The sequence below is a fragment of the Lupinus angustifolius genome, chromosome LG20 (assembly GCF_001865875.1).
Source record: "Lupinus angustifolius cultivar Tanjil chromosome LG20, LupAngTanjil_v1.0, whole genome shotgun sequence".
In the NCBI taxonomy this organism is placed as follows: Eukaryota; Viridiplantae; Streptophyta; class Magnoliopsida; order Fabales; family Fabaceae; genus Lupinus; species Lupinus angustifolius.
The window spans coordinates 15,218,938-15,229,970 of record NC_032028.1 but is presented as its reverse complement, the minus strand read 5'-3'; the positions used below and the strand labels follow the sequence as shown (position 1 = coordinate 15,229,970).

Here is an 11,033-nt window from a genome sequence, read left to right as displayed (position 1 = left end):
GGTCTTAGGCTCAACTTGAGATTCAAAGGCTACAAAATTACAAAGGTTATGCAGAGAGTTACAGGTTACCACTCCCGTGGAAATATCACATATAACCTTGTCAATCATATGGTCTTTCATAGTCTTCCACAACTTTGGCATGTCTTGTTGACCTGAACTCCTTTCCTAATCATCCTAATCCTCTTTTTCGATCTCCAAGTCCTTCGTGTATGCATTCTCCAATGCACCTGAAACGTCATCATATAAGACCTTCCTCTTCTCTTTCGGAGAAGATTCATCAAAATATACATGGACAAACTCTTCAACGTTCATTGTATATTTGTTAAAAACACGATAAGCTTTACTATGAACATAGTACCCTAAAAATAATCCCTCATCAGCCTTTGAATCAAATTTTCCCAAAAGTCTTTTGCCATTATTCAATATAAAACATTTACATCCAAAAGAGTGAAGGTGTGAGATATTAGGTTTTCGACATTTTAATAATTCATACGGCATTTTTAAAAGTGTAGGACTAATAAGTGCCCGATTAATTACATAACAAGTAGTATGCACTACATCGGCCTAAAAATACTCAGGGACCTTGATCTCATTTATCATAGTCCTAGCTAGTTCCCTAGGACTCAATTTTTCCTCTTAATAACTCTATTTTGTTGAGGGGTTCGAGGAGTCAAATATTGATGTAGGATGCCATGCCTCTTGAAAAATTTGTCATGAAGGTGGTTCTCGAACTCCCCACCATGGTCACTGAGAATATATACTATCTTATGATCAATTGATTTTAGAGTTGTTTGGTGATATTTTTAAAATATTTAAAAGCGTCACTTTTCATAGCACGAAACAATGTCCACATGTATCTAGAAAAATCATAGTGCATGTATCTCGGTTTTCCAAACTCATGGAATGTTAGGCGGTCTTTGGGAACCTTGCCCTCTCTAGTTGAGTCCTTCGCCTCTTTCTTCTGAAATCGTTTGAAGCCTCCTTTTTTTTTAAGAAATTTACCGAATTTGTGAACAAGGAGTGTCAAGGTTTAATCGTCTAGACCAGAATTAGAATCTTCGTCATTTCTTTCTTGTTGTTCTTGTGATGTTGTGGCTTTGAGAGAGATTCCCTTCTTCTTTTTGTCTGTTTCCTCGTGCAGGTTAAGCGCCCCAACTCCATTTCATGCTCATGGAGTTTGGCGAATAGTGTTGCTTGATGCATTGAGTCAAGATCCTTCGATTCCATGATTGTCGTGACCTTACGCTCCTAGTTCCGGTTAAGGCATCTCAAAACTTTATTGGTCAATTCACCTTTAGCAAGGATTTTATGCAAAAAAACTAAATGATTAACTATATGACTGAATCTTTTCTGCATATCACTAATAGATTCATGTTGAAACATTCGAAACAACTCATATTTGTGTGTTAGTGCATTTAGTCTTGTGCTCTTAACTTTGCTGGTGCCTTTGTGGGTTATTTGTAAAGTATCACACATTTCTTTCGCTCTAAGGTACTCTGAGATCCTAAGTAACTCGTCATATGATAAAGTAGAAGTTATGATGTTCTTAGCCTTACGGTTGTGCTGGACTTTTTGTTTTTCGTCATTGGTCCGCAAGCGTTTAGGTTTTTCTTTACGCTCACCATCCACCAAATTTAGTGAAGTAAAAGGACCATTGACAATGGATTCCCAAATATTCGTGTCAATTTCCTTGATGAAGATTTTCATATGCAATTTCTAATAGGCGTATCCTTCGCTGCTGAATATCGGAGGGCTGTTGATGGATGCGCCATCCCCGCTGAAAGGGTTAGTGGAATCCATAGTGAATGTCCCTAGGATCAATGAATAAAGCGGTCAAGCTAGCACTTTCATACTAGCTCTAATACCACTTGTTGGGTACCAGCAAGATTAAACATACCTAAGGTGGGGGTGAATAGGTGTAGCGGATCACTAGTCTTGCTTTTCCGATAAATGCGCAAAACAGAAACTCACTGCATTTAATCTATTATGAGTCTTGTTAATCGATTGTTCTAATCTCTATTTAATTAATTATTAACCGCCTTAATCGATTATACTGAATCTTGTTATTCTAGAAAATATGATTTTTTGCAAAGCAATCAAAGTTTTTATCAATCTTTATGACCCTAATTTGATTCTTGATTTTATCACAGATTATGAACAGGAAGCATAAATCACAAAAAGAAAAAACTAAAGGAATTAGTAAAACTGAAATGTAAAAGAGATAGGTAAAAGAAGAATCCTCAAGGATATTTATCTTGGTTTGTTTGTGGGTCCACTTGCAAACTACATCCAGGCCTCCCCTTCTTATCTAGGGAGATTCTATTCACTATGGAAGATATTCGTTCTTACAATCATGCTTCCAATACAAGCAACAAGAACTCCCTTCTCGGATCCATTGATCCCTAACTCGGTTTGACCACTCCACTTGTCTACTCAGATACCAACACCTTCAGCGATTAAGTCCTTGTCTTCATCAAAACCATATAGGTCAATCACATATGCAACCTTTGACCATTTAAATTATCACCATCATGTATGTAAGCAAGGTAAGAAGAATGAATTGTATTGAAAGAGAAAGTGAAGCATGTGAAATTTGTGCCAAGAAGTGAAAAAGGAATAAGAAGATAGAATTGAAATTAAGAATGGATAGAATTGTGTTGAATTGAATGATCACCACACCATAGGTAGCACAAAAAGGACTAAATTTGAAAATTGATCATCAATAAGGAATTATTAGAGAGCTATCACCATCTAGAAACCATTATCATTTAAGTGGGAATAATATGACATCAAGAGCATGCTTATTGAAAGCAAAGTTCCGAATTATTTTTGGGCTGATGCGGTTCACACTGCACGTTATGTGAATAACCAAATATTAGTTGGCCCACACTCTCTAAAACACCTTATGAACTTTTAAGGGGTCTCAAACCAAACATATCTCATCTTCATGCTTTTGGGTGTAAATGTTTTATATTGAATAGCGGAAAATATAATTTGGGAAAATTGGACTACAAAATATTCTTAGGTTATTCATTACATAGTAAAGCCTATCGAGACTATAATAAGCATACAATGAATGTAGAAGAATCTGTGCACGTTCTTTATGATGAACCTTTTCTAAAAGAGAAGAGAACAAATGTTTTTGATGATGTTTTAGGTGCTTTAGAAGATGCATACAAAAGATGCTGAAATAGAACATGTTGTACAAGATGATAATGAAGAAAATCAAGATCATCAAGATATGCCAATAGCTTGGAAGACAAAGAAAGACCACCGCATTGACAAAGTAATAGGTGATATTTCTAAGGGAATGGTAAATCGAAACGCTTTACACAATATCTGTAATTTTGTAGCTTTTGTTTCATAAGTTGAGACAAAGAATGTTGATGAAGCCTTAGAAGATGATCACTTGAGTATATCTATGCAAGAAGAGCTAAACTAGTTTGAGCAAAACAATGTGTGAGACTTGGTCCCTAAGCCAAGTGATCATGCTATCATTGACACAAAATGGGTCTTTCACAATAAATTAGATGAGTCATGCTGAATAATTCGGAACAAAGCTAGATTAGTGGCTCAAGGTTACAATCAAGAGGAATATATAGGTTATGACGAAACCTATGCCCCTGTTTCAAGGTTGGAAGCCATTAGAATGCTATTTGCCTATGCTTCAATAATGAATTTCAAACTCTTCCAAATGGACATAAAAAGTGCCTTCTTGAATGGTTACATTCAACAAGAGGTGTATGTTAAGCAACCTCCTAGTTTTGACAATTATAAATACCCAAATCATGTGTTTAAGCTTAAAAAGGCTTTATATGGGTTGAAAAAAGCCCAAGAGCTTGGTATGATTGACTAAGTTCATTTCTTTTAGAGAAAGGGTTTGTGAAAGGTAAGGTTGACACTATACTTTTTATTTCAAAAAATGAAAATGATATATTGTTTGTACAAATTTATGTTGATGCTTTTTTTTGGTGCTACTAACGATACCTTGTACAAGGAATTTTCTAATGTTATGAAATAAGAGTTCGAGGTGTCTATGATGGGAGAATTAAATTTCTTCCTAGGGCTACAAATAAAGCTGATGAGTAATGGAATCTTTATTCACCAATCCAGGTATTGTAAGTTGCTTTTGAAATGGTTCAATATGGATAAACCAAAAGAAGCTTCCACACAAATGGTATCATCTTGCTATCGTGATAAAGATGAAAAGGGAAAAGTAATCGAGGTAACAAAATATCATGGAATAATTGGGTCTTTATTGTATTTTACATCTAGTAGACCCGATATTATGTTTAGTGTGTGTATGTGTGCTAGATATCAATCATTACCTAAGGATTCACATTTTCCAGCTGTAAAACGAATCATGAAATACTTGAAAGGTTCTATTCAAATGGGACTATGGTATCCTAGGGATGCCTCTCTTTCTTTGATAGGGTACTCAGATTCTGATTTTGCTGGATGCAAATTGGATCATAAGAGTACAAGTGGGACTTGCCACCTATTAAGTAGCTCCCTAGTTCCACGGCATAGGAAGAAGCAAGCTTGTGTTGCTTTATCAACAGACAAATTAGAATACATTGCCGCTAGTGTGCGTTGCACTCAAAATTTATGGATGAAGCAGCAATTATCGAACTTCGGTATAAAGCTTGATAAAATACTTATCAAGTGTGACAACATTATGCCATAAACCTATCTAAGAATCCCATATTGCATTCAAGAACTAAGCATATAGAAATTAGTTATCATTTTCTTAGAGATCATGTGCATAAAGGTGATTGTGTTATTGAATATGTGGAAACCTCAAAGCAACTAGCCGATATTTTCACCAAGCCCCTGCGAAATGATACATTCTTTGTCCTTCAAAGAAAAATTGGAATTCTTGATCAATCATATCTAATTCAGAATGCTTAAAGGTTCATATATAACTCTGCCATGCCTCTAATGTATGCATTTATGCTATTTGAGTTAAATGCTTGATTCTTGTATATAATTGAATTCATGACTGTTTTTCCTCTTTAGTAATTTAAATTAGGCTCTTAGAATAGATCTTATCTCAGAATACACCTAGAACCACACGAAAATCACATAAATCTTAGTTGTTTCTACAAGTAATCGATTATGACATAGCATAATCGATTACTTGGGAAAAAATGTTTTTCATATAATCGATTATTGGTATATGTTAATGTTGAAAGAGTATTCCGTCAAGGGACAAAACATGTTTCCGATCGATATATTTAGTTACTAGTTTATTCTTTGCTCGCCATCTCATCTTTGTTGGAAATTGATGTAAACCCATTGGGACATAACATCATTGAAGACCCTTTACATGGCTTAGGAGGACCTATGACTAGAGCTAAGACCAAAAAGGCCCAAGAAGCACTTCGGAAACTCATATTTTCTACCATGGAAACAAGTGCAAATGGGACCAAACATGAAGAGAAGGCTTTAATTTGCATAAGTCTTAATGAAGAGCACAAGGAAGGCCACGGCCTAAGGGAGGATCCACCTTGATCTCTTTAGTTCTTACATTAGTAATTAGGACCATAAATAAGTGGGAGTTGTCTTAAAACCCACACTAGTTTAGGACTTTTATTTATCATGTCTTTAATTTAGGTGTCATTTTATTACATTTAATTTTATGAAGGTTCATGTCCTGTAGAAAAGGAGGCACGATCACACTTAGAGATAAAGCAAGGAGATAGAACATTTGGATTAAAGCTTGGAGGGAAAAGATGCACGTCTAAAAGCTAAGAGATAAAGCAAGGAGACAGAACATTTGGATGAAAGCTTGGAGGGAAAAGATGCACGCCCAAAAGCTTAGAGATAAAGCAAGGAGATAGAACATTTGGATGAAAGCTTGGAGGGAAAAGAGCACGTCCAAAAGCTAAGAGATAAAGCAAGGAGATAGAGCATGGATGAAAAGCTTGGAGGGAAAATCTAGAGCCAAAAGCCACACGGCTATAATCAAGGGAGATCTAATCTCCACAAGATAAGGATCTCCTAATCTAATTTCCCCAAGTCCACACGGCTATAATTAAGGGAGATCTAATCTCCACAAGATAAGGATCTCCTAATCTAATTTCCCCAAGTCCACACGGCTATAATTAAGGGAGATCTAATCTCCACAAGATAAGGATCTCCTAATCTAATTTCCCCAAGTCCACACGACTATAATTAAGGGAGATATAATCTCCACAAGGTAAGGATCTCCTAATCTAAGTTTCAAACAAGCAAATCAAAAGGGGGATCAAATTATATCATCAACATGAAGATAATGGAAGATATTATTTCAACCACTCATCAAGGCAATCTCAATTCAAATCCACCATCACCATTTGTCCAACACATGAAGATTAGATTGAGATTAAATAGGATTAGTTTATATTTTCATGCCATTTGATTATGGCAATGCAAACCGAATTCTTTTCTCTATATATATGACCCAAATAAACAAGGAATAAAGCAGATTGAATTTTATATTGAATAACCATTGTTAGTGAGTTTTCTCCTAGCTTCTTGACTGAGTCAAGACCCCTTGTTCTTATCAAGAGTATCATTCTCTTGTGGCGAACTTCACAAGGCTTATCAAACATTCCATTGTTTGTGGCGCCATTCCATCCCTAACCTTTTCCATATTCTCAAATCCACCATAAACACCCACACCAAACCGTGAGCAAGCATTCCTTGTTCATACAAACCGAAACCATCCATATACACATACACAACCATCATTCCAATATTACAAATCGTGCATCACTTTCATTCCATTCTACAATCACTTCATCAATTCTCAACAAATTGCAAGCCAACAGAGGCTAATCAAAGTGCAAATATTCAAAGTAATCAAATAAGTTCCAACAAAGTGAATCACCAATCAACAAAGAGGACTTTCACAAGAAACGATCATATGACAAAGGCAATCCACAAAGAGGTTCTCATCAAGTGGTCATCAGAGCTCAGTTCTTGCCTGAAAGCCACAATAATAATATCTTTATCAAAATAAGACTAAGGCATTGAATTTGAGGCAGCACCACAAGTAACTGCAATTTCAAATTCTTCTTTCTAAACTTCTTCTACTTTTACCCAAATTTCTTTCCCTTGGCCGAACCAAAAGCCATACATACACACAAAACCATACCCTAAACACATTACCCTACAAAAATCAAATCCATCCACAAAATACCCTACAAAACCGAGACATCCCAAGCACAAATCATCCAAAATACAACCCAAAACACCAAATACCTACACAAACCGAATATAAACCCTAACCCTAACCCAAACACATCAAGCCAAACACAAAACCTTAAACCTAACCCAAAAACCTACCCAAACCGAGACCAAAACCTAACCCTAACCCACAAAACCTACACAAACACTACCCTACAACCTACACACAATCCAGCCGAGCCACAAACCAAATAAATTGGTAATCTTGTGAACTTGTCATACGTTTTTGATACAACAACTTGATCACTTGACTCACTCAAGAATCAAAGGAGAAATTTGAGAGAAAAGTGAGAGAGTGTAAACACTTGAGAGAAGAGTAAGGAGAGTGACATTATGGCAAGTCCAAAAGATAGTGGTTCTCCATTATCACCAAGGACAGCCGTGCTACATGCCATGATAAGCACCCAATTTCAGGCCCTACAACGGTAAATGGATAAAATGATAATAGATGTTAGGAGGCTGGAGGGTGACTCTAGTAGTGAGATAGATCATAGGAGAAGGAGGAGGAGAGATAGAAGAGGTGGCCGTGAGGATGAGGGCCATGGTGAGAGGAGGAATAGGTATGAGGAGGAGGAGGGCCGTGGTGAGAGGAGAGGTAGGCGAGAGGAGGATGAGTATGAGGGAGGATATGGGAGAGGAAGGTATGAGGAGGATGATTTTGAGGGTGGCCGTGAGGGAGGTGGTCGTGAGAGAGGAGGCCGTGGAGATAGGAGGAGGGAGGATAGGTTAGAGGGAGTAAAAATAAAAGTCCCTACATTCCTAGGACTTAATAAACTTGAGGCCTATCATGAGTGGGAGTTAAAGATGGAACAAGTGTTTGAATGCCAACACTATAGTGAGGAAAAGAAGGTAAAGGTTGCTGCCCTAGAATTTAAGGAATATGCTATGGTGTGGTGGGACCAGATCCAAAAGGAGAGGAGGAGGTATGGTGAGGAAGTAGTAAATACTTGGGGGGAGATGAAGAGGGTGATGAGGAGAAGGTTTGTTCCAAGTTCCTACCAAAGAGATGTGCATAACAAATTGCAAAGACTAACTCAAGGTAACAAATCGGTTGATGAATACTTCAAGGAGATGGAGCTGGCCTTACTTAGGTCCAACTTCCATGAGGACCGAGAAGCTACAATGGCTCGGTTCCTACATGGGTTGAACCCTGAAATTCAGGATATTGTGGAGCTTCAACCATATGTTGAGTTAGATGACCTTGTCCAAAAGGCCATCAAGGTAGAGCAACAAATCAAGAGGAGGAAGTCTAAGTACTCCTCTAATTCAACAACCAAGTATCCACCAAATACTTGGAAAGACAAAAGCAAGAAGGAGGGCAATGCAACAAAAGAAATTGTCCCTAGTTCTAAAGAAGCCGTGGGGACAACCAAGTCCCAAGGTAAGCAGCCCCTTGATCCAAATCAAAGGAGCCGTGATATAAAATGTTTTAAATGTTTGGGGCGTGGCCATATTGCGTCTCAATGCCCTACAAGAAGAACTATGATGGTTCTAAATGGGGACATTGAGTCCCAATCTGAGTCAGCTAGTGATGAAGAACATGACAATGAGGGTGATCTTAATATGCCCGATGGAGACCTACTCATGGTTAGGAGGCTCCTTGGGAGTCAAAACCGAAATCATGAGGAAAGTCAAAGAGAAAACATTTTTCATGCTCGCTGCCTTGTACAAGGTAACATATGTACCCTCATCATTGATGGAGGAAGTTGTGCTAACGTGGTTAGCACAAGAACGGTGTCTAAATTGAAGCTTATCACCAAGGCACACCCAACACCATATAGGCTGCAATGGCTTAATGATGTGGGGGAGATGGTCGTGAATAAGCAAGTTGAGGTCCCTTTTTCCATTGGAAAATATGAGGACATAGTCCTATGTGATGTGGTCAACATGGAGGCCAGCCATATGCTATTGGGAAGACCATGGCAATATGATAAAAATGCTACCCATGAAGGGCGTACTAACAAGTACACATTTATGCATAATAATCATAAAATGGTCCTATCACCCTTGTCCCAAAAACAAGTGAGTGATGATCAACGTAGGCTGAAAGAAATGATTGACCAAGACAAAAAGGAGGTCACGGCTGAAACCCTAGACTATAGCCAAGTCCAGAAGAATGATCGAAAGGATCAAAAGAAAAGCTACTTTGTCACAAAAAGTGAAGTAAAGCATGCCCTAGTCACAAGGCAGCCCATGTATTTACTTTTGTGCCAAAGTTTTTTCTTAAATAGCACGGCTATTGATAAGGCTAGAAAAGCTACTTTGTCACAAAAAGTGAAGTAAAGCATGCCCTAGTCACAAGGCAGCCCATGTACTTACTTTTGTGCCAAAGTTTTTGCTTAAATAGCACGGCTATTGATAAGGCTTCTATGCCTCAAAATTTGAAAGACTTCTTGAATGAGTTCAATGATGTATTCCCTGAAGAAGTCCCTAGTGGACTTCCACCTTTAAGGGGCATTGAACATCATATTGACTTGATTCCTGGTGCATCATTGCCCAATAGGCCTGCCTATAGGAGCAATCCTCAAGAGACTAATGAAATTCAAAAACAAGTCGAGGAATTTATGCACAAGGGTTGGGTTCAAGAAAGTCTAAGTCCTTGTGCCGTCCCAGTCATCCTAGTTCCTAAGAAAAATGGAGCATGGAGGATGTGCACTGACTGCAGGGCCGTGAACAACATCACGGTCAAATATAGACATCCCATTCCTAGATTGGATGATCTCTTAGAGGAATTACATGGTGCCTGCATCTTCTCAAAAGTGGATTTGAAGAGTGGGTACCATCAAATTCGGATTAGAGAAGGGGATGAGTGGAAAACAGCCTTCAAAACAAAATATGGCTTGTACTAGTGGATGGTAATGCCTTTTGGCTTAACCAATGCGCCAAGCACATTTATGAGGCTGATGAACCACGTTCTAAGGGATTTCCTTGGAAAATTTGTTGTGGTGTACTTCGATGACATCCTAATATATAGCAAGAGTCTTGATGAACATTATGAACACCTAAAAAGTGTTTTGCTTATATTAAGGAAAGAGAAGCTATACGCCAACCTTGAGAAGTGCAACTTCTGTGTTGATCACGTGATATTCCTTGGTTTCATAATCAGTTTTAATGGGGTACACGTAGATCCTGAAAAGATAAAGGTTGTCCAAGAATGGCCCACTCCAAAAAGCACCACGGATGTGAGAAGTTTTCATGGCCTTGCAAGTTTTTATAGAAGGTTTGTCAAGGACTTTAGTACCTTGGCTGCACCTCTAAATGAAGTGGTCAAAAAGAATGTGGGGTTCCATTGGGGTGATAAGCAAGAAGAAGCCTTCAAAAGGCTTAAGGAGAAGCTCACACACGCTCCAATTTTGAGATTACCAAATTTTACAAAATCCTTTGAAATTGAGTGTGATGCTTCAAATGTTGGAATTGGGGCTGTGCTAATGCAAGATGGGCATCCTATTGCCTATTTTAGTGAGAAGTTAGGGGGGGCTGCCCTTAACTACTCTACATATGATAAAGAGCTATATGCCCTAGTGAGGGCCTTACAAACTTGGCAACATTATCTACTGCCCAAGGAATTTGTTATTCATAGTGATCATGAATCACTTAAATATTTAAAGGGGCAAGGCAAGCTAAACAAAAGACATGCCAAGTGGGTGGAATTTCTGGAGCAATTCCCTTATGTGGTTAAACACAAAAAGGGAAAAGCTAATGTGGTAGCTGATGCCTTATCAAGAAGGCATGCTTTGATTGCTACCTTAGAGACCAAGCTCTTAGGTCTCGAATGTGTGAAGGGCTTGTATGAACATGAC

General features: G+C 38.1%; 1 protein-coding gene across 1 annotated transcript; it reads left to right on the top strand.

Annotated features, from left to right (window-relative positions):
• On the top strand, window positions 4,145-4,687 carry LOC109335504 (uncharacterized mitochondrial protein AtMg00810-like). The gene has a single exon (XM_019571637.1). The coding sequence runs from the start codon at window positions 4,145-4,147 to the stop codon at window positions 4,685-4,687; it is 543 nt and encodes a 180-aa protein (XP_019427182.1).